Genomic DNA, 24,623 nt, shown 5'->3' with positions numbered 1-24,623 from the left:
TGAGTCCGTGATTAAGAAAATGAATGCAATGTTGTCATTTATTCAAGAGGGTTGGAATATAAAAGCACCGTTATGCTACTGAGACTTTATAAAGCACTGGTTAGGCCCCATTTGGAGTACTGTTTCCAATTCTGGTCCCCATACCTCAGGAACGACATACTGGCACTGGAGCGTGTCCAGCGGAGATTCACACAGATGATCCCTGGAATGGTAGGTCTAACATACAAGGAACGGCTGAGAATCCTGGGATTATATTCTTTGGAGTTTAGAAAATTAAGGGGAGATCTAATAGAAACTTACAAGATAATACATGGCTTGGAAAGGGTGGATGCTAGGAAATTGTTTCCATTAGGTGAGGAGACTAGGACCCGTGGGCACAGCCTTAGAAATAGAGGGGGTAAATTCAGAACACAAATGCAGAGACATTTCTTCAGCCAGAGAGTGATGGGCCTGTGGAATTCATTGCCGCAGAGTGCAGTGGAGGCCGGGACGCTAAATATCTTCAAGGCAGCGATTGACAAATTCTTGATGTCACAAGGAATTCAGGGCTACGGGGAGAATGCGGGTAAGTGGAGTTGAAATGCCCATCAGCCATGATTGAATGGCGGAGTGGACTCGATGAGCCGAATGGCCTTACTTCCACTCCTATGTCTTATGTCCTCTGGGTTGCAGGCTAGCAGGCCCTGCGGATTGTTCAATCCCATTAATTTCTCCAACACCCTCCCTCTACGAGTACAGATTTGGTTCAGTTCCTCCATCTCATTAAATCATGGGTTCCCCAGCATTTCTGGTATGTTATTTATGTCCTCCTTCTTGAAGGCAGAAGTATGAATTTAGTTTGTTGGATATTTATTTGTTTCCGATTATAAACTGTTTTGTCCATACAATGGTCAATATAATCAATTGTGGGTTGCCATTCTCCTCTGATCTTCCGATGCGTCACCCCATTTCTCAACAGCAATTTCAACCTGTGGAAAATTCTTGGAATCAGATGAAGAACACAAAAACCTCCTCAATAGAAATATCAATAGAAATCAAGCATACTCTTAGAAAACATAGCTCATCCCTGCATTTTCTTTTCAATGACAGTTTCTCATCCCGCAATACTGAATTTCTTAGCTCCCTAGAGATTCTTCTAAAAGGTTTGACACCAATACGTTTAATGAGTATAAATTACTAGAAGTGCACAATAGGTAGGCACCTATTTCTGAGGCATTATTTAGCCCCAGGACATTTGGAAAGACTTAATACAAACAAACAGAAACAACATGGGCTTGCAAAAGGGAAATCATGTTTGACAAATTGCAAGCGTTCTTGGAGGATATCATAAGCAAAGTTGATAAAGGAGAACCGGTAGATATAATACATTTGGAATTTTTCAGGTGGGAAACAACTAACTAGGGGAGTTGTGCAAGGATCAATCCTAGGTCCTCAATTATTTACTATCTGTATTAATGATTTGGAGGAAGGGGCATCATGTAACGCAAATTTGCTGGTGATAGAAAATGGGTGGGAGGGTATGTTATGATGAGGTAAGCTGCACAGGGGTACAGATAAATGGAATGAGTGGGCAAAATCTTGGCAGGTGGAACTTAATGTAGGAAAGTTTGAGGTCATGTACTTTGGTATGAAACATCAAAGGCAGATTATTCTTCAAGTAGAGAGAAACACCAAAATAAAAAGGACAGTGCAAAGGAATGAGTGTGTTTTTGTGCATGAAACTCAAAATGTTAGCAAGCTGATGCAGCAAGTAATGAAAATGACAAATGGAATTGTTTCTTTTATTGTTGGGGGTTTGGAGTTCAAAAACAGGGAAGCCTTGTTACCACTGCACATAGCGTTGGTGAGCCTGCACCTGGGATACTGCATAAAATGTTTGGTCCCTGTATTGAAAGAAAGGCACACTGGCATCGGCAGCAATTCAAAAGTGATTTACTAGGCTGATTCCTGGAATGAATCAAGAACAACTAAAATAGCTTAGGTCTTTGTTCATTAGAGTTTAGAAGAATGAGGGCTGATCTTATTGAAACATTCAATTTTCTGAGGGAGTTTAATAGGGTAGGTGTTGAGATGTTGCCACTAGTGTGGGAATCTCACAATTAGGGGCATTTCTGCAGAATAAGGGAATATTCATTTAAGACTAAGGTGCGAAGGAATTTCTTTTCCCAGAGGGTTGTGGATATCTGGAATTCTCTATCCTGAGACTATTATAGGTTAGATCACAAAGCACTTCAGAGATGGATTGACTAATTGAAGAAAGGTCAGGCAGTTGATAGCGATACTGAGTGCAAACAGAAGAGGAGTAGTAATCTGAAGCAGATCAACAATGACCTTGTTAAATGGCAGAGCAAGGAAAAGGGCTGAACGGCTTCCTGTTGCTTCAATTTATAATGTTCTTATGAAATAGGATACATAATCATTTAGCTTTTTCTAAAACAAAAGCACTCAGGACAGGCTTTAACAGCACTCAAATTCCTCAACATCCAAGACGAAGCATTCCAACCACTGGTTTTTTAATATAAAAATCATTCACCCCCTTTACCGCTGATGCCATCTGGGAAATGCACAGTTGCCAAGTCTTCTCTGTCAGACATAAACATGCCTGTATCAGGACCATGTGCAGGCCATTCAATCCCTTGAACCTTGTGCCCGATTCAAATAAGATCATCGAATGGATTTCTCAAATCCAAAACCTCAACCAAATAGAAGGACAGGGTCAGCAGGCACACAGGAAGACCAGCTACAAGAAACTCTGCACCAAGTTACACTTTAAGCTTCCAATTCAGGACATCAATGATGCCTTCACTGTCACTGGGATAAAGTGCTGGGACCTTTCTCCCTCCTTCGCCAGCATTCTCTCTCCCCTCCCCTCCCCCCCCCCACCCCCAACCCCAACCCCCACCACCACCCACCCTATTAAAAAATCTCCGAAAGGAGAATCAAAGCCACACGGACTGGAGCAACTTAAGGTAGTGGCTCAGCACCCCCCTCCATATTGAGGATTAGGGACAGGCAGCAAGTGCTAGCTTTACCATTCAACTCTCATTTTCCATTAACACAAAGAAAGGCCTTTTTTTTCCCTATATCAGGATTACCAATTTTTCATTGACACCTCAAAATAAAACAAAACTTAATGAATACAAGATTATTGCCTGATTTATGTTTAAAAGTAATTTTAAACAGTACATAACGAGAACTTAAGAATTAGGAGACACAGTCATTCAGCCCCTCGATCCTGTTCCGCCATTTAATACAATTGTATCTGATCTAATCTCAGGTCCATTCCACTCCACTTGTCAGCCCATTCTCCATTATCCTTTATGCCAATCTACTCAAGTCACATGTAGCTATTTTAGTTTTATCAGAGAACGACAAATGTTTATCTGTTCTCTAGTTGAAATTGCAACCTTAATACTTTTGCATAACCTTTTCTGAATGTCACTGGCAAAGATTCACAGCCCAAAGCAGGTACAGCATCCACTTCGAAACTGGTGGACAGGTCAACACACAATTATTTATTACTATTCCCTTACTGGTGGGCTATTTCAAAACCCTGAATCTAGAAACACCCATGTCACTCGGGACATCACTTGCTAAGCACCTCTGTTGTGGGTCAGATATGTCACCTGCTTGCTTCAAATGGTCACAAAGAGGCAGTTCTGAATATGAAAATAGCACTTTTGATAAAATGCACTCCAAAAATCAAGGATCCGTACAGCATAACGTCCTTTAGATAAATCATTTGTTGATGCCAGATCATCATCAAAGCTTGATATTTGCTTTTTGTATGGGGAGGGGCAGGGAAGGGGAGGTGGGGAGAGTGCAAAAGAAAGCATTTAAAAATTTTCAAATTACTGCTAAAGAGTTGCGCAGAAAAATGTATTCTTGCAATTTCAGATGAAATTTGAGTCAGTGAAATTAAAATCCACAGAAAGTGATCTTACTAAAATAAGAAAAATGATCAAGAACTGTTACCTTCTTCCAACAGGGTCCATTGTTCGTTCTCAAAAGTAAAGAGACTGCTGTTACCATTCAGTTCACTTGCTGGACAGCTGTCACTCTCCAGGCATTTCTCAAGAGAGATTTCCAGTGCTTTAGACATCATCAGAATCTAAAACCTGCTAAAAGGGCAGATGGCATTGCCCAGAAACCGGTGCCATCCCTTTGCACTCTTGAGAAAGGAGTGGCCAGTTTAACGTTAGGTTTTCCTCACCAAACACAAAGACAGACATCTTCAAGACAGAACCATCTAAAAATGGTGAGTGATCAGTATGGTTACAGAACAGGTATGGTTAATCCATTGTTTCAAAACAGACTGAGGGATGTCAGATTCCTAGCCACGACAATTAACATATTTTGCAGCACGTCGTTCATGAACCTAATTTGAAGGAATACAAATGTTACCCAGAAATAATTTCACTGTGTGACAAACCACTTTTTCCGACATGATAATTGATCTTGTTAAACACCATCGAGAATTCAAAACTTAAAGCTTCACCCCTACAATCCAAAGTAAAATGGCACAATCTACATGCCATAGCAACCTCATGAGGAAGCATGTAAAAGGTGTGTTGTAAACAAGACCTACCCTACAAAATCACTAGTCGTAATTCTTTTTCAATAATCATCTTTCTGCACTGATGACATGAAGAATTTTGGTTTGGAAGACTTTTCAAAATAAGTTCCTTAAATAGTCAAAGTGGATGACTTAATGTCAGTAAACTCAATTTAGTGCATGAAGGTATTTGCCTTTAAATGTCACGAGTCTGTCACCAGTAACATCTACTACAAGCAACTATGTAATCAGAGAAATTACTGCTCTCAGATAAAACCATTTCAGCTAGCTGGCTGAGCACGTACAAGCACAGTCTCGGTTTATTGTTCCAAAATTTTTCAGTCACTCTCTACAGCAATGCATTTGGACAAGAAGAAAGTCAGACAATGTCTCACTCTATAGCCATTTATTTTGCTCAAAGGGAGCCCAACGCTAATGCACAATTCAGTGGGAAGTCGAGCTGAAGTTTGGTAGTCTGACCATATCCACGTGGGGCCAAGGGCTTACCTGCAGAGTTATCCAGGTGTTACACACCATAGCTTGATTGGACTGACAGCCAAAGGGTCAAATCCTATAAGAGACCAGTTGAGATCAGAGGTCATGGAAGGAGTGAGTCACAACCAAGGATGGAGAGTAAGCTTGGGTTGGACAGGTAGACAAAACCGCTTAAAATTGCAATGGATTCACAGATTTTAGAAGTTACAACATAGAATAGCAACTTTAGAGTTCAATTGCACGACTTTGGCTCATTATAGATGACACCTTTAATATTTAAAAATCACGAAACACCAGACTATAGTCCAACAGGTTTATTTGGAAGTGCTTCATCAGGAGCAGTGCTCCGAAAGCTAGTACTTCCAAATAAACTTGTAGGATCATAATCTGGCATTGTGTGATATTTAATTTTGCTCACCCCAGTCCAATACAAGCACATCCACACCTTTAATATTGACACTATTTCAGTAGAAATGGATATTTGTTGTCCTTTTCTACACATTAGTCCATGTGACATATGCCATGAAGATAGGGCTGTTTTTGAGACAGAAGACTTTAAGTTTATTTATGACACTAGCTGTTTATACAGTTATAATATCACATACTTATGATTCGGACCATATTCACTAAGTTTAGAAGAATGAGGAGGGGGGGGGGGGGCGGTCGCTCAGAAATCTATAAAATTTCCATCAGGACTAGACAAGGCAAACACAAGAAGGATTTTCCCAATGACCAGGTAGCCCAGAACCAGGGAACACAGTCCAAGGATACAGTGTGGCCCTTTTAGGACTTAGAGGAGGAGAAATCATAGAGTCATACAGCACGGAAACAGATACTTTGGATGTTTTCACCCAGACAGTGGCAAGCCTGTGGAATTCTCTACCACAAAAAGCAGTGGAGGCCAAAACATTAAATGTTTTCAAGAGGATGTTTTAGTTCTTAGAGCTAAAGAGATCAAAGGGTATGGGGCAAAAGTGGGAACCGGGGATTGAGAAGGATGCTCAGCCAAAAGGTGATCATGTTGAATAGCAAAACAGGTTTGAAGGGCTGAATGGCCTAATACTTTTCCTATTTTCGATGTTTACACACACACACACACACACACACACACACATAGTCTGAATTCTGCGCTTAATGACATTGTCTGTTATAAACATACATAGTTGACTGACTGAACACACTACACTAACTCCATTACACAGGGCATGAAGGCAGGTAAACTTTATTCTGAAACAACTGGAAGATTCGTAGAGGTCTGTAGCCTCCAGGCACGGTGGATGAAACAGATGAAGCAGATAGGGAGAATCCATTCCTACTCGTACAAAGACTAAGTACGAAAGGGCATAGATTTCAACTGATCTGGAAAAGCAGCAAAGAAAATCATCTTCACTCAGGAGGTAGTTCAGGTATGGAATTCACTGCCTGGAAGTGTAGTGGAGGAAGGTTCAATTGAGGCATTTAAGGGGATGATCATTTGGATAAAAATAAATGTCCAAGGTTCTAGAGAGGAAGGATTGCATTAGGTAATAGTGCCAATTTAGTGAGCCAGTATAGGCACAATAGGCTGAATGGCCTTTTTATGCCGTTACAGTTGCGATTCTGTGATCACACATCAGGTAATGGCCTTAAAACAAAAGGTACAAGCCTGACTGGTAATGTAACAAAGATCCAACTGCTTCATGTTTTGGAATGAGAAACAACTAAATCAGTAAATGTGGACACAGACCTGCACTGAGTCAGCACTTATACAGAGCCAAGTAGAACACTTCATGCACTGAAATGTTATTTGTTTGATAATGGCAACAGAAAATATTAAACTTGCACCACTGGAACCATAGAACTGTTTAAGAGGTTTTAAAAGGCATCGAAATGAAAAGAAACATTTTTGAAATAATTCTGTTCTAGTCCCTATGTATGGTTTTTCCTCACAGGAAAGTAGCCAAAGGATACTTTATTCCACTAAGTCATCAGGAATACATGTTTGTTTTCACCCAATACCTGCCAAAATGAATCTATAAGAATTCCTGTTCAAACCAAAACTCTCAATCGTAAAACAAAATGCAAAATATTTAAACCTGCAACGTAACTCATGACAGAAATCCTGTCTTGATCCACGGAGTTTGGGTACAAAATGTTCTATCACAATTTTAAGGACAAAATAAAACAAATTTGGCATTAAGAATCAGGCGTGATTCCATGACTAAAGCACAAAATTTGATCACAATGGTCCCACCCAATGACATATTTGGAAGTAATGTCCGTTAAATATGAACCATAACGACATGACTGAATTACATTTGTGACTCATCTCCTTAGGATAGAAATTATTGCATAGCTTTGTTTAAACAAAATCAGCACAAGGTTCATTCCTTTGTTCCTCACCATGGCCAACAGAGGAAGAAGCCAAATTTAAAAAAAAAAGCAAAATACTGCAGATACTGGAAATCTAAAATACAAAAGAAAATAAATTGCTAAGAATACTCAACGGTTCTGGCAGATGTGTGAAACATACTAAGGAACGAGAGTTCCACCATTCAAGAAGATCGCAACTGATGTGATGATAACCTTAACTCTGCATGCCTGCATAACCCAGATAGTCTTTCAGACTCTTGGTAATCAAGAACCTATAAGTTTTAAACATATTGAAAGATTCTGCATCCAAGATTCTGAAACGAAGAGAAAGAGTCAGAAAAGGAAATGGAACTGACTTGAAGCAAGTACAATGGTGATGCAGAGATACAAATGAGTGAGCTTACAATTGGAGTGAAAAAAGAACAACTTTTTAAAATGTCCAAAATAGGGAAGAGTGGGGGAATGAGACCAGCAAAATTACTGCAGCATCAACAAAGGCCTCTTTTGCATTGTAACCATTTGGTGATTCTAGACTGAAATGAGAAGGTCCCATTGTCAGTCTCTCTCTGGATGGCTACATAATGAATTCCTATCCCTGGATTCTTTACCAGATCGTGTTGCAATTAGGAACGTGAGTGACAACATTGATCTGTATATATCCAATCTTCTCAACACATTGCACCACACAGAGTCCAAATCATCTCTTTGCAACATCCTTCTTATCGCAATCCACATTTGACTGTGCCAACTTATGGCTGCACACATAGCATTGCACCACCACGCTTGGAGATCACAGCCAAACCCATAAGTAAACAAATGATTCAGAGTTATACGTATCTTAGATTAACTTTGGCTGGAATAACTCTCTGCTCAATGAAAACAATACTGTTAATGGCAGGTTCCCTAGCAACCTGAGAGATAATCATGAACAATGCAAAGCCAGTACTTGGAATTCACTGGCTAATAACTACTTCTCAATTTACCCAAGTAACATTCACGTCACACAAATGGCAGACATGACCATCTCCAATAACAGACATAAGAGAAAGTGAGAACTGCAGATGCTGGAGTTCAGAGTAGAGATTGTGCTGCTGGAATAGCCCAGCAGGTCAGGCAGCAGAGGAGCAGGAGAATCAACGTTTCGGGCATACGCCCTTCTTCTTGAAAGGTTTATGCCTGAAACAGCGATTCTCCTGCTCCTCGGATGCTGCCTGACCTGCTGTGCTTTTCCAGCACCACACACTCAACTCCAATAAGAGACAGACAATCTAACCACCGCCTCTTGACATTCAATGGTGTTACCATTACTGAATTCCCCACTATCAACATCCTGCAGGTTATCATTGATCAGTACTCACCACATAAATACAATGGCTACAAGAGCAGGTCAGAGGATCGGAATACTTGAACTTACCTCCTGATGGAATACTCCCCACTTGCCCGGATGACTGCAGTTCCAACTTTCAGGAAGCTTGACAACATTCAGGACAAAGCAGCCTGCTTGATTAGCACAGCATCCACTCCCTCCACCACTGGCCCTCAGTGGCAGCTGTGTGTACTACCTACAAAATGTACTGCTGAAATTCAAAAGACCTTTATACAGCACCTTCCAAATCCACGATCGCTTCTGTCTAGTAGGACATGGACAGTAGAGATTTGGAAATACCAACCACCTGTAAGCTCCCCTCCAAGCCATTCACCATCCTGACTTGGAAATATTAACATTCCTTTCATGTTGCTCGGTCAAGATCTTGGAATTCCAATTCTAATTGCATTGTGGGTTTACTAACAGCACATAGACAGCAATGGTTCAAGAAGGCAGCTCACCACCAGTTTCAAGGACAACTAGGGATGGCCAATAAATGCAGGTCCAGCCAGGGATGCCCATCTTCCACAAGTGAATTAAAAATAGCTGCTAGCACCAAACATTTATTCATTCTGAAATCTGATTCAACTACTGAGTCCACCACTTCAAATGCTTTTTGCATGTTTTATTTCAGGAGTCACCTAAACATTTTGTAACAATTTCAAAGAGAAATTTCACTTGCTAAGTTCCATTAGCAAGTCAACTCGTGATTGGAATGCAGCCTCAAGAGATATCACCAGATATCAAGAACAATTATTTAAACACATTAGGAGATTTGAACAGTCTCAGTGAGCATGATTCACACAAGGCAAGGTGTTCAGCACAAGTTCAGAACTTATAAACCATAAAAGGCAATATTTACAGAACCAATCAAATCCTTCAAGGCTAGTCTCAATCAATAACCAAAACTGTTCAGTACACATCAATGGATTAACCTGTCAATAGGAGACTGCTACATCTCACTGGGGTAACATGCTGTGGCAATCAAGACTTTTCCCCAAGTCATCACAAAAGTTAAAGATTTTCTAAAAGTACACAAATATCCCAAAGTACATGTCTCTTTAGGTTCAGGTTAACAGAAAGCATGGACCAGGTTTCCATATTTAACAATTATTTCTAATAAATGCAATTATAGCTACAGGTAAACAATTATGAACTGCTGACATAACTTTAATAGTTAGAACTCTAAAATCCTTATAAAACTCTAAATACATGCAGAAGAAAAATAGTTGCCGGGGTGGAAGGAGAGACTGCGAAAGCATTTCAATGGTCCCTGCCCACAGGGTTTGCTGAGAAAACCCTTTTGGCTTGTGAAGCTCTGCTGCTCCTCGATCTTCCTACCCCAAACACTTCCACTCATTTGCAGGATACACAGGGCGATTGGTTCACAATATCTCTGACATATTGATTCAGAGCCACAGCTTACAGCAACTGATGAAGGAAGTACACTGGCTTTCTTCAGGCTTGAGTGGTACAGTGGTTACCATTGCTGCCTCACAGCACCAGGGACCCAGGTTTGATTCCAGCCTCAGGCTAGTGTCGATGTGGAGTTTGCACATTCTCCCTGCATCTGTGTGGGTTTCCTCCAGGTGCTCTGATTTCCTCCCACAGTCCAAGGATGTGCAGATTAGGTGGATTGGCCATAGTAAATGTGGCATTACAGGAATAGGGTGGGATAGTCTCTGGAGAGTTAGTGCATACTTGATGGGCTAAATGACCTCTTTCCGCACTATAGGGACCCTATGATTCTCTGAGAAGACAAAAGCTTCTTCCTTTATGGAGGTCCAATGGCCTCTTATCAAACAAACATTCATACCCCAAGCTGTTCAGCTCCCTGGAAACTGATCACAGTCACATAGAAGGCCTAAGTGGACAAATGGTTACCATTCAGCTACTTGTTGTTAACCAAATCTCCCTTTGTACATAACTGATGGCTGCAGCTTGTATGGGGTCAACATCTCCTACTGCTTGAACAAACAGGTGTGTAAACATTATTTGCAATTGTGTCAGGTGACTTGCCTCTCATAAAAGTGTGGTAATCATTTTCACAATACTTGTTTTTATTAAGCGAACAGTCAATTTCCCATTTCAGACAACAGAAACACGAACCAATAAAAAGACATGGTCATTATAATAGACACAAAGTAACTTTCACATTTTCCCCCAACTCTAACGACTATATTGGATGTCCACAACTGAAAGGTATTACCAAATACTTTAATCACCAATTCATCAATTGATTGAGACAACTCAAGGAAATAATGCAAATTCTATTACAGTGCATGGATAGGATAAATAGGCAAAATCTTTTCCCTGGGGTGGGGCGTCCAGAACTAGAGGGCATAGGTTTAGGGTGAGAGGGGAAAGATATAAAAGAGACCTAAGGGGCAACTTTTTCACACAGTGGGGGTTAGGTGTATGGAATGAGCTGCCAGAGGAAGTGGTGGAGGCTGGTACAATTGCAACATGTAAAAGGCATTTGGACGGGTATATAAATAGGAAGGGTTTGGAGGGATATGGGCCGGGTGCTGGAGGGTGGGATTAGGTTGGGTTGGGATATCTGGTCGGCATGGACGGGTTGGACTGAAGGAACTGTTTCCATGCTGTACATCTCTATGACTCTATGAGATGCATCAACAAGAGCTTTCATGTGGGCAACTCCTGCACATCCATACATGAACCTCTTTACAACTTAAAATATATTGGAGTTCTATAGTTAGGAATGTCTGCATAAATTATAGTTACGCCCAAATATAAAGTTGGGACAGAACATGCCAGAATGCATGAAGTCCACAAATTTATTCAATGTGTAAGAACTATATTATAAGAACTCTAATAAGATCGGACTTCCAAAACATTTTTAATTGATTAAAAACATCACATATATTCATAGAAATTCACATAACAGAAGGAAGCCAGTCAACCCATTCTGTCTGTTCCAGCTGAGCAAGGAGGTATCCGTTTCACCCCATTTTCCACCTCCTCTTAGCCTGCGAGGTTGCAGCATGCTAAGTGCACGTCAAAGCACATTTCTAATATTCATGTGCTGAGTTGATGCTTCTACAACCTTTTCTAGTAGAGTTCCAGATTTTTCTTCCCACCAAAACTCCCAAAATCCTTCCGCCAATGGCTTTCGACTTATTACCCACATTTGTTAACCTCTGTGCAAAAGGGAGTAGGTCAATCTGACCCACTCTTTCTTAGGCCTTTCTAATTTGGCAGACCTTGACTCAGTCTCTCCTCAGCCTCCTCAAAAGAAATAAACCCCAGAAATCCAATGCACACCCACCTCACAACTGAATGAATCAGCAATCCTTCCCATTGTACTATTCATCGAAAAAAATAATTTGCTGCCTTACTACTCTTGGATAATGTAATGTGAGAAAACGTTGCATTAGAACCGGGGGAATGACAGAATGCATATCCATAGCAATTATAGTGAGGTTTCATAATTATACATTATACCTTCTCCAGCTGCTGAATATAATGCAATAATAAAGCAATGAACAAAAATGACTAGATTCAATTACATCATTTTGTGGCAATGGTCAATCACTGACCTATTGTTTAATTATGTGATCTTTTAATCACAGTAAAAATTTGCAATACTTGACATCTTAAGCCCACAGCTGCACGTCTTACCATAAAACATTTCTTTAAGGCAAGAAATGTGGACGGAATTATATTGATATTGTATGCTGGAGTGAAAATATCCTTGTCAAGTTCTGAAATGATCAACCTTAACTGCTTTTAGACACTTACATAACACCCACTGGGGCTATTTTACACAAAACCCATCAAGACAGAGCGGTAAGCAATTATTTTTTGTGGAAGGTATGGAAGAATAGCATCAATTTTAAAGCATATAGCTTCAACATCAAAGATTATTCTAAATTCCTTCTAATCTATTTCTGACTACTCTACACAACTGCAATTTCTCTCACAGGATATTGATAAAAAATTAACATATGGGAAGTGCTTGAAACAATGCTGAGAATGCAAGATGTCACTGTATTTCACATAAAATGCAGATAAACACATCATGATGAGGCTTAGCACAAACGCCAAAAAATCCTTGCCACCACATCCAGGCTGCTGATAATGAAGCATCTGCTACTGCCTGACACTTTGCAAGGGGAGAAATGTTTTCCCCCCCTTGCTTCTGATGATGCCCTGCTCAGTCGCACAGATAATAGACATCGATTGAACAAAGCTATGTGAGCTACCAGTTCACACCCCACATGATGATCTTAAATGCCTGACCAAATCAACAATCAAATAAACCAGGGGAAACATTACCATCAGCACACTCTTCATAGTACCAGTCAAGCTCATAATAGTCCTCCTTCACAAATCTCTGCATACTCAATGCCCTTCAAAGAAGATTCAGCTACTTCACATTCTGAGGTCAAGAAAAACGCAGCCAGGACAGACTTCCAGCTCCACACAGCAAGTGATTCAGATGGTGATACAAGATCCAAAGTAAAAGACACATAGTCAAAAATACACTAACGGGAGTAGAATAAAAAGAGAGATGCTCATACAGAATTTTCAGGGAGGGAGGGGGGTGCGGAAAAAAAAGTGCATCCATCTGCCAGAAACTCAAATCACATGCTGTGCAGCAAATGGTTTTAATTGAGGAGCTTGGGTAGGTGTCTGAAAGGCGTCCTATCATGTAGCCTCAGTCTGCTGCATCCAGCCTACGTCAGAGACACACACCACTGCCAGGCAGTAACTGTTCCACTGAAGAACAACCCATCTCATTTGTAGCTGGTTGCCAGGGTGACATGCTCAGAGATGATGCAGGCCAATTCCCTACATCCTCCCAGGTCTTTTTTTTTTCCGCACATCTAGGGGCGAGTCAAATGCTAGAAAATTCACTAGACTTGTTAAAAGATGTGGATCTGTGAACCTTCTATCTTGTCTAAACAGGGAATCAACATTGTGGATGTCTGAAGAAAGAGTGTGCGAGATAGTTAGGTAATTCTCTCTCTTCTTAATAAAAACTAAAAAGAACTGCAGATGCTGTAAGTCAGAAACAAAAACAGAAATTGCTGAAAAAGCTCAGGTCAGACAGCATCTGTGGAGAGAAATCTGTTAACATTGAGTCAAGTGACCCCTTCCTTGGAACTGAATTCTGAATTTTCCAGCAATTTCTGCTTTTCTCTCTTCTGTCCCACAAGCAGGTTTCAAGTCCTCATTGCTGACTTGGAATTCTTTTCCTTCGCGTTTACATCTGTTGAGCAAAGTATTTTAAAGGTTTCATTTAAATTGAAGCTCAGTCCCAGACTCCTACCTGCAGCTGGCATTCCAGCCAGTTAGCCAGAGCCACATCTCCACTGTCTCAAAACAGTCACGCGCACAAGGACAGGTACTGTTACAGTCTTATCCCACGAGTTTAAAAGGAAAGGGAGTGGCATTCCTATTGCACTTCTCATAACCAATGGATGCCTCAACATGCTCTACGTCCCATGAAGTATGGTCACTGTTGTGATGCTGAAAATGCAGCAACTAATTAGCATTCAGCAAACTTGCATCAACAGAAATGTGCTCAGGTTTTGTGGCACCCAAGTTGGCAAACAAGGCATTGGTTTGACATCTCATCCAAAAAAATAGCAGCCCCACTATTTACATCTTTACTCTTCATATCTCTACACTGTTAAAAAATCACAACACCAGGTTATAGTCCAGCAGGTTTAACTGGAAGCACACTAGCTTTTGGAGCACCGCTCCTTCATCAGGTGACAACCATCTGATGAAGGAGTGGTGCTCCGAAAGCTAGTTTGCTACCAATTAAATCTGTTGGACTATAACCTGGTGTTGGTGAGATTTTTTAAACTTTGTACACCCCAGTCCAACACTGGCATCTCCAAATCATATCTCTAACACTGGAAGGGTCAGCAAGGATTGTTGAGCCAAGCCCTGGACTGGGAAGTGAATATTCAATTCAATTCAAAGCCAGAAGCAAGAACCCAAATCTTTCAAATGTCATACTGAACTTAGGTGGGTTGACAAACACATTAGGCACCATTAGGTAAATCCAAGTGATAGACAACTACCCCTTCAAGGGAGTTTGCCTGATATTCATGGAACAGAGCACACCAAATCAGGCAAGGGGAAAAAAAAAATGCACCAATAAAAGCCTTTACCTCAGTCCCATGTGGAGGAACGAAGGGGGTGACGGGCACAGGGGAGTTATTATCGGAGTCTTTCATCTCCATGCGCCCTTCCCATAGTGAGATATGGAGATCAGCAGCAGGAAGTCTGCACAAATATTCAAAACTTGCACTTTTTTAAAAAATCCATTCACAGGATGTGGGCATCACTGACTAGGGCAGCATTTATTGCCCTTCCCTCATTTCCCCCAAGAGTCAAGAGTCAACCACATTGCTGTGGGTCTGGAATCACACATCAGCCAGACAAGGTAAGGATGTCAGATTTCTTTCCCTTCAGGACATTAACTAACCAGATAGGCTTTTATCACAATCAACAACGGTCATGTCGTCATTAAGCTAGCTCTTCATTCTAGATTTAGTGAATTCAAGTTTTACCATTTGCCATGGTGGGATTTGAACCCAGAACATTAGCCTGGGTGTTAGTCCACTAACATTACCACTACATCACCACCTCCCCACAACTATAAGTATTCATATTGCAAGCCAATCCATGGCACTAACATTTCTGTTCACATGTGACAGAAGGAAAATGTTAGAGGGAAGCAAACACATGTTAAAAGAGAACTAGACCATGAAAGATATGTCACCTCTTGTTTCCAGTCAAACATGTTAATGTTTTGTTTATTCTACTTTTCAGGTTAAACATAAAAAGGGTGGAAAGTATTAAGTATCCAGTTAATGCTTTGAAGATCTCTCAGGAGCCTGGCTGAGAGGTGTGGAGATTAAAGGTCCAGGCAACAGGACATGGAGGGGGTCATCTAACGGATTTTGCTAAAACGTGGCTGCAGACAGCCTGTTTGCAAAGTGATATGGTGGCAAAATGGTTAATCTGGCAGTTCATCCCTCAATTTCTCCTCGTAATCTAGCATGAGCAACCATTAGGTTTTGCACGTTGCTTAAGAAATTGGACTCAATTTAGATAGTGTGCATGAAATCTATGTAAATATTTGGAGAGGTGGCAATCTCTACTGCCTTCCAAACTCCACACACACATGGAAAGGGTGTTGGGGTAGGGGAAAACAGATGCCTCAACATTCTCCAACACTCACTTATGACTTCAAGCAGCTGGTTTGGCATACGGAGTTGCCACAAAGAATCGTAATTCACTAAGAAGGGAAAAGTAGAATAAACAAAACATTAAGGGGCCATCGGGTTGAAGAACAGCTTCTTCCCTGCCATTATTAGGCCATTCAGTCTAACTTCAAATAACGTTGATCTTGCTTTGCACACCTCCTGTGCAGTTGTAACCTGTATGCCTCGCTCTAATGCAATACAAAGCTTTTCACCGTACTTAGGTACGCATGTCTACAATAAATCAAAATCGATTTAGATCTTTGGGTTGGGGTGACACAGCAGTAGCAGCTCTTCCAAACGCACAAAGACTGGAGCATGGCAGTAAGGGACAGGGTGAGGGGGTGGGGAGGGGTTGAGATATTATTGCTAGATTATTTACACAGAGACCCTGGTGGTGTTGTGGGGATCTGGATTCAAATTCCATAACAGCAGATTGTAGAATTTAAATTCAATAAATAATCTGGAATTTAAGAGTCTCATCATGACCACATGACTATTGTTGATTGTTGTAAAAAATAATCTCGGTCACTAATATTCTTTGGGAAAGGAAACTACTTAGTCTGACCGACAGTAATGTGATGGACTCTGGCCCAATAAATGCTGGTCCAACCAGTGATGTCAACATCATGTGATTGAATAAAGAATCCAAATAAGTTTTAGAACTTCATAATCTAGAAGGCGGCAAGATGTGAGACACATCTGGGGCAGTGCCACGACACTTGGGAAGATTAGTGCCCAATCACCTGTCTTGGACCTTACACAGTAGAAGCCTCAATATTTGCAATGAAAAAGGCATCATACCACAGTAGAAGACCTCATGGTAGCAGTAGACACAAGTAGGTTGGGGTTAGAGGAGCACTAAACTTTGAATTAAGACTGATCCTCAGCAATTGTCAATTTCCTTTATTCAAAAACCCAAGTTAGAAGGCATTATAGTGCAAATCGATGCATATAAATTCACAGTTGGCAACAAATTCTGCAGAAAGAAACATCTGTGAACTCAGTACCCTTTTTAGAAGCTGGATATTGGGCTAAAAAGGTGCATGCTTCTAACTAGAAGTTCTACTTGATTACCGAGCAATTCTGGAGGACAATTCAAAGCTTCAAAAAGAAACTACGAGATCATGACTAACTAACCCAGACTATTATGGAACCATAATTATGCAAACTTCATAGTTTAAGTACAGTGTATCCATATTCAGAATTTTTCAAAAACACTGGCAGAATCCACACCAGGTTTACCAAGTGATTGGTTGTAGAGATGATGGCAACCCTTACATTTTGAACTACAAGAAGCAATGTTGAAGGTCAAGAGCAAATCGGCTTATGATTCCTATCATTTGCATTGCTTGTTTACAGACATTTAGTCAATTTCCAAAATTCAAACCCATGTCAGTTCAGAGGAATTCAACCCCCTCCAGGACTAATTCCAAACAGCTCTACAAAATTCATCACTATTACTGACCTACTTCCTCATTCTTCAAAAGTTCTCTGCTCACTTTCACACTTATCCACCTCTTCCACCCACCCCCCCACCCCCCCCCCCGCCCCGCCCCCACTTCAATCCAATCCACAATGCCTGACCTCAGTTCAAGTTGCTGGTAGTCTTATCCTTTTTCAACCATTCATTCTTCCACTCTTCACCGTCACTTCAGGCTAGTTACTTATTCTTGCTCAAAAGGGTACTCCTAACCCAGTTCATGATGAGGCAAGGCAAAGGAGGAAAGCAAACATCTCATCCCTGATGCCCAGGTCAATACTTACGTATTCTCCCCAATTCAGTTTGTGCTGGTACTGAGGACAATGGAAAGAAAAACCTTCGTCAAATCCATCCTTGACCAGACATGGATATTGTTATCCAATGAAGGTCCACACTTGGTGAACATGAACAGATTTTGCTGAATGTAACTATTTATTACAGTGGTATAAGAGAACATCTTATCTGGAGTGCTGCAGACCCAAGCCCCAGTCACATTTGACCTGAAGTTACTATAACCTAATATACTATACACATGCTCAATAGATACTCATAGATTAAATGTATAATTCCCTTAACTTCAGAACTACTAGAAATCTGGGGTAAGTATAGAACAAGAGAGAAGCCATTGCAATGACAGAGGAATTGGCTGAGCATAGACTTTTCTTTTTATGACTTACATTCATTTGTGAAACCAAACGGTACAAACAATTGATAGGTTCCAAAGAACATTCAAGACTAAACTCAGGTGGCAAAAACTGAGCTTGGCACAAGACAGCAAGGCATTAACGCGCACGTCCAAATCCAAAGGCAATACGTACGACTTCAGGTGGAACCTGCTTTATTAAACCACAATGCTCCAATGGAAGCAACAGTATTGATTGCTCCTGGGAGTGGATGCTGTGGGCCCAGGCTTAGGAGTTTCAGACAACCTTCCTTTTAAAATCTTAACAACTTGGTTATTTCTACCCATTGGAAGGATTGAAGAAAGCTGCAGTGCTCCAGAGAGAGTTAAATCTGATAGCAGGTCAGATTTCATGGAAGACTGCACACTGCTTACCCAAAGATTATGTGTTCAACCCTAAAGTGGAACGGGAGAGCTCAAATACTCGATTCAAGTGCATAATCAGTGAAGTCAAACTGATCCAAACACTTGCCAAGAAAATAAATACGCCATCCTTACTTCAGTATTTACCTAAGCATTAATCATCAGTTTCAATCAGATAATTGTTAGTAGGTTCCTGTTTATTGTTCTAGTCTATGGTCTCTCTTTTTTGTTACTCATTAATGACAAAATAAATTTTCCCTTCAATCTAAGGCAGTAATAGGAATCGTGCCTAATTGCAGTTATAATAGTGAGCGTCAATTTTATTCTCTATTGCTGCTGTAATATTTAGGTGATATAATTTATTGCATACACAAACTAAGGTTGCATTGGTAGAGAGATACTGGCACCACTTCTCTTTGACTGCCCATTTGGTTTGCAGTGGCACAGTAACACCCACTAACGAGTCTTAATAATTAGTGGCTCATGTCTTAACACGATGTAGTTTATTGTATGATAGCAATTAAGGACAAGTTAAATTAGCTGATTTGACATTGCCAGTAAGAAAATTGAGACACAGAAGACGCATCTGTCCCTTTAAAATTGAGAGCTATTTCCCAGAATTCTTCACCGAAGATTGTATTAAGTTCCACCCGGTCTCAAACGTTAACCCTTGAAAGAATAATTAATAGGATCAGCTGAAATTCAAAGGAGCAATTTCGTCAAAATTTTCAAAATCTTAAAACAGGCAGTTTCTTCCCATCTACTCTCTGGTAGTTGATGAATCTGGCACCAAAGAGCACCATTTAAAAATCAGAGAGAAGATACAAAATGCTCCTAAACAAAAAGGTGAAACCTTTTAAACTCCCTTCCCAAATGAAATGAGATGCTGGATTAATTACCAATTTTAAAATTGATTGATGGATTTGTTATCTAAAGATATTAAAGATTAGGTCACAGATCAGCCATGATCACACTGAATGGCAGAATGTGCAATGGGCTAAATTGACACTCTCGTATCCGTTTTATTAAATCACCCAATTAGTTCCTTCCCTTTCTCTATGTGGGTATCTAATTACGTTGGCAAGTAGCAGAGGTGTACTGTGTTCTTGTGGCAGGAAGATCAACATCCAAGCAAAGGCCTCATGTGCCAACTGTGCTAGACATTTCAGCATTTATTGAAGGCTTGTGGAAGTATAATGTTCAAAAGTATTTTTTTTATTTCTATAAAATAGCACAAATAGATGTGTAAGATAGGTGTCAAAGGGCAGGTATAAATATTAATGTTTCACTGGCGTTCACAAAAGATTTTGACAACAACTTAGTCATGGAAAGTCTATTAGAAATAAGGGGTGGTTACAATAGAAGTACAGGGAAGCACATATTGTCGAGGTAAAATACTGCTCCTGGCAGTGCCTTGTTTCACAATAGACTTTATCTTCACATTCTTTTCTGGCAAGGCAGTCAAGCATTAGATCAACGACATTCATTCAACAATTTGAGGTGCGGCAATTTCTAAGGAAAGAGAGGTCATATTTAATTTATTCTGTGTCAAGTCACAAGTTAATTTTATAGTATTCTCTAGAGCGAGTAAGAATTTAGAAAAATCACCAGTGATCCCAGGATGACGACAACAGTTGTCACATTGCATTCCTGGATAACTTCTGGGATTCTGGATTTTATGGTTTATTTTTGCAGTTGGTTATTGTCTGGACAGTCACTGAAAATATTCACATGAGGCTACCATTATACTTTTAACACAAAAACATATGTTTATTACTATAGTTTTGTGGGTATTTTTATGGAAGACAATTTGAAAAAAAAAAATCAGTAAATTCTCCATAGTCCTACCTGACCATCAGGCTGTTCTCTCCTAAAAGAGAGAATGGTAGTTTTACCTGAGGGTCACCATGCCTCAGGAGAGGAGAGAACTTGAGACGGTGAGACTTTCGTGGCAACCTTAGCCAACGTGGGAATTGAACCCACACTGTTGGTGTCACACTATCCCAAATCAGTTATCCAGTCAATTGAGCAAACTGATGATAGGAGCCTGGAACAGTAGACTGGCAAGACCTGCAGCAAGATCTCTTACACCCAAGGGTATGCCCCTGCTCAGAAACAAACCCTGAGACAGAGAGAGGGAGCAAGGGAGGCAAAGCGAGGAAAAAGGAAACTTCAGAAAACTCCAGAGCCACAGAGGAGAAGCATTGAATCAATTATCCGAATGGAATAGTGCCCACCCTTCTCGTTTGGATAATCAAGGTTCCTCTGTACACATTTGAACCTTCTGCTACTTATATTAAACTAATTAGAAATTGCTGGCAAAACTGGTAAGACCACAAGAATGCATACTTTTTGTGTGGGCCATGACATCTCCTGCAAAATTGATTTACTCTCTGGAGGTTAGAGGATAAGAGGTAATCTCAATGAAGCATAAGCATTTTAGAAGGTGACAGGCTGTACAGTAAGTGGCTTGTTCCCTGGCTGAACACTTCAGAATTTTGGGTCACAGTCTAAGTTAAAATAATGGTGTCAGCTGTTTAGGACCATGACACGGTTTTGAGCCACTTGTGGTCGGATCAGTTAAGACCATAACACGTAGGAGCAGAAGTAGGCCATGCAGCCCATCAAGTCTGCACTGTCGTCACTCAGATCATGGCTGATTGATCAGTTGCACTTTCCTGCTCTTTTCCCCATAACCCTTGATTCACTCACTGATTAAAAGATCAATCTCAGCCTTGAATATACTCAATGATCCACCCTTCACTTCCCTCTGCAATAAAATAAATTCACAGATTCACTACCCTCAAAATGAAAATTCCTCCTCATTTCTGTTTTAAATATGTGACCCTTTATTCTAAAGATGGTGTCTTCTGGTCCTCGACTCCCCACAAAGGGGAAAAATTATTCCGGATTTGTTGATCTTCCAAGAATAGTCACCTCTCATTCTTTTGTATTCCAAAAAGTACAGTGCAATCTATTCATCCTTGCCCCATAGCATAGCCCCTCCATACCAGGCATCAGCCTAATGAACCTCCTCTAGATTGCTTGCAACCTTCGTTTTCTTTATAATGGGCCCAAAACTACTCATGGCATTCTGTGGTCTGAATAGTGCCTTGTATAATTCTAGCAAAATGTTCCTGCTTTTATGCTCCATTCCCTTAGAAATAAAAAGGTCAACATTCCATTTGGTTCCCCATTAGCTGCTGAAATTTGGATGCTACCTTTGTGATTAATGGACAAGTACTCCCAAAATCCTTCAGTTGCATTGCTATCTGCAGTCTTTCTCCATTTAAATAATATTCAACTCGCCAATACTCCCTCGTAAAGTTCATATCCTCACATTTCCTCAGGTTAAATTATTCATGCCGGAGATTGATAGATTTTTGAACATAATAAGGCATTAAGAGACAAGAAAAAGGGAATGTAAAGTTGAGGTGGATCAGCCATCACTTTACTGAAATGAAAGCAGACACCAGAGATGATGTGGTCAACTCCTCCTACATTGTGTTCATTTTCATACATTAATTTGCAAGTGAGAGGATGTGACCAGGAGGAATTGTAACCATATATTGGGCAGGAGTAGAAATGCTGACCCTAATTAACAGACTCTTGTCTTGGGAGGATACAGCCCAAGGATCCAATTTAATGTGCTTTATACACTCGATAATTTGGGTACATCTCCAGCTATAGCTTTATTATGTGCAGTTTTCTTGAGAAATCTGATTTCTGCCCCATGATATTTGCACAATAACTAGGGCAACCATCTCAAATATCACTTGGATATTATTGTGCACATTGAAAATTGGTGGAAAAATTTAACATGCACAAGGCTTGCAAAACAAAGCTTTCAGGTGAACTGCAATCCATTGAAAGTTAAAATGTTTAAGCGATCCGACCACTGAGTTAAATACAATCAAGATCCGATTAAATTATTCATCCTGTTTTACCACACCCATCTTGAGCTTGGCATTGTGCTGCTCGTTTTAAGCTCCTGAGAAACACGACCCCACCATACGGAATTCAGCAAAGGACAAATGGCTAGTTTAATTTAATCTAATCTGATGGAGTGGAAATGTTAGTTGCTATATGCAACTGCACTGACATCAATGTCAAAGAGCTTATTAAAAACAGTTAACCAATTGGTTTAATGGGAAAGCACATATTATCAGGCTGGGGTTTGTTGAATTAGAACAAAGACTTAAGTTAAAAAAAAGGAATGTTCAACATCAGTCAGACCTAATTCTCAAAGAGACAAACAGATCACACAGACAGAGCTATATACATGAACAAATGCAAAGAACCACAGCTCCATAGCTGTTGCAGTAGAAACCAATCCATCGATTTATAAATTTTTTCTAAACACTGCTTTCTTAGCTCTTGTGGTGTGTTAAGTGCTAGTGTCCTTTGCTCTGGGCCAAAAAAGTCCAAGTTCAATTCTCACCTGCCCCAGAAGTGTGTCATAACATATCCAAACCGTTTGATTAAAAACAACTAAACATAGATATTTGAGTCAACATTTTAGAGGTAATCTGGAACAAATCTCAAGACATTTTTTGGTAGGTAATCTCACAGTTAAGATTCTTGGTGGGGACATTTATTACTACTATAAACATGCATTCTCAAACTTCTAGCACAGTAACATACACCATTTAAATTAAATTAATCTGATACATCCTAAGATATATTTGGTGAAACATCACCTTAGTTTTTCCAATTTATCTGGAATAAACTAAGAACTTGACAACCATGTCACTGTAAAATGCTCTTTGGATTGGGCTTGGAAATACATTAAGGATTACTTTCCAACAATAGGTTAGAAATGAAATCTGTGAAAAGCCTCCCATGTACAACCAACAGACAACAAAACACCCCCATCCCCAAACACAACTTTTTTGCTTTTAACAGGCAAAATAATCTTTTACCTTTAATAAATGTTGCTAGCACGATTTCTTGCGAGAATTTAAAAAGCTGGACTTTCCAGGGTACAACACACTCAAAGATTTACCAAAATAATTATCTGTGAAATATAGAAAAAACACCCTGGGTAGGATTGAGATGAACAATATACTAACATAATGGTTTTACAACACATCTCCAGATCCACTCTCACTGAAATTTTATAATCCTACTGAGGTCTGTGACATGAATTCCTCAGTCCCTTAGGGTCATGCAGCCAGTAAAGTTTCAGAAATGCTGTCAAGAAATCCCTAAAAAGCTACAAAGCCTTTGAACTTTTACACATTAATTTTAATTGTTCAACATTCCCAACCCATGCAAGGAAATAAAAACACTGGAATGTTCAATAAAGAAAAAGGTCACACCATAAAATAAACCATACACAACTTTAAACAAACACTGAGCAGGCAGGCACATACTTTCAAGTACATTTTTTAAAGATTGTGCTTCTGTTTGAAAACAACTAACCTTTGATTACCTGATAAAATGATTCAACTGAACCACATGGCTGGTTTCGGTCATCCACCATTTTGTGATTTTCTAACATTGACTATTATAGCTTGCTTATGTAAAATATTGGTCATGGGAATACTGGCAAATAAAAATCTCTTACCAAAGAGCTATATGAAGTCCCACGAGGTTTATAAGGGGTAAAGTTGCAACATTCCTACTGGACCATAGGGCTGCTCTCTCATTAAAGATGTGCCAGTGTTGGACTGGGATGGACAAAGTCAGAATTCACATGACATCAGGTTAGAGTCCAACATGTTTATTTGAAATCAAAAGCTTTCGGAGTGCTTCACTTCACTTAACTAAGGAGCACCACTCTGAAAGTTTGAGATTTAAAATAAACTTGTTAGACTATAACCTGCTGTCATGTAAATTCTGACTCATTAGAGAAAAACTAGTGGTGGTTTAACCAGAGGGTCACCATGCCTTAGGCAAGGGATAGCATTGATTGGGGAAGACTTCTTCCATGGTAACCTCAGCTGGTGCAGGAATTGAACCCACACTGCTGGCATCACTTCATCATAAATCAGCCATCTTGCTAACTAAGCTAACCAACCCCTCAAGGTACATAGTGTGCCATTAAAAAAATCTGCTCATCAAGTGTCCTTGCTTGG

At 40.1% G+C, this 24,623-nt stretch overlaps 1 protein-coding gene across 6 annotated transcripts in view; it reads right to left on the bottom strand.

Annotated features, from left to right (window-relative positions):
* The window catches only part of trak1a (trafficking protein, kinesin binding 1a), a 205,857-nt gene that overhangs the window by 64,512 nt on the left and 116,722 nt on the right, over nucleotides 1–24,623 (bottom strand). Inside the window, exon 2 of one of the 6 annotated variants that reach the window (XM_072560404.1) lies at nucleotides 23,466–23,560. The exons of 2 other annotated variants lie outside the window; for them this stretch is intronic. Coding sequence is in view for 3 of the 4 variants with exons in the window: in XM_072560402.1 (XP_072416503.1) it covers nucleotides 3,976–4,105 (130 nt within the window). In the remaining variant the exon portion in view is untranslated. Of the gene's footprint in view, nucleotides 1–3,975; nucleotides 4,179–13,067; nucleotides 13,346–23,465; nucleotides 23,561–24,623 lie in introns of those variants that run through there. 3 more of the 6 variants (XM_072560403.1, XM_072560406.1, XM_072560402.1) reach the window with 3 other exon arrangements.

Source organism: Chiloscyllium punctatum, chromosome 41 (genome assembly GCF_047496795.1).
Source record: "Chiloscyllium punctatum isolate Juve2018m chromosome 41, sChiPun1.3, whole genome shotgun sequence".
Classification (NCBI taxonomy): domain Eukaryota; kingdom Metazoa; phylum Chordata; class Chondrichthyes; order Orectolobiformes; family Hemiscylliidae; genus Chiloscyllium; species Chiloscyllium punctatum.
This window is presented reverse-complemented; position numbering and strand designations above follow the sequence as displayed.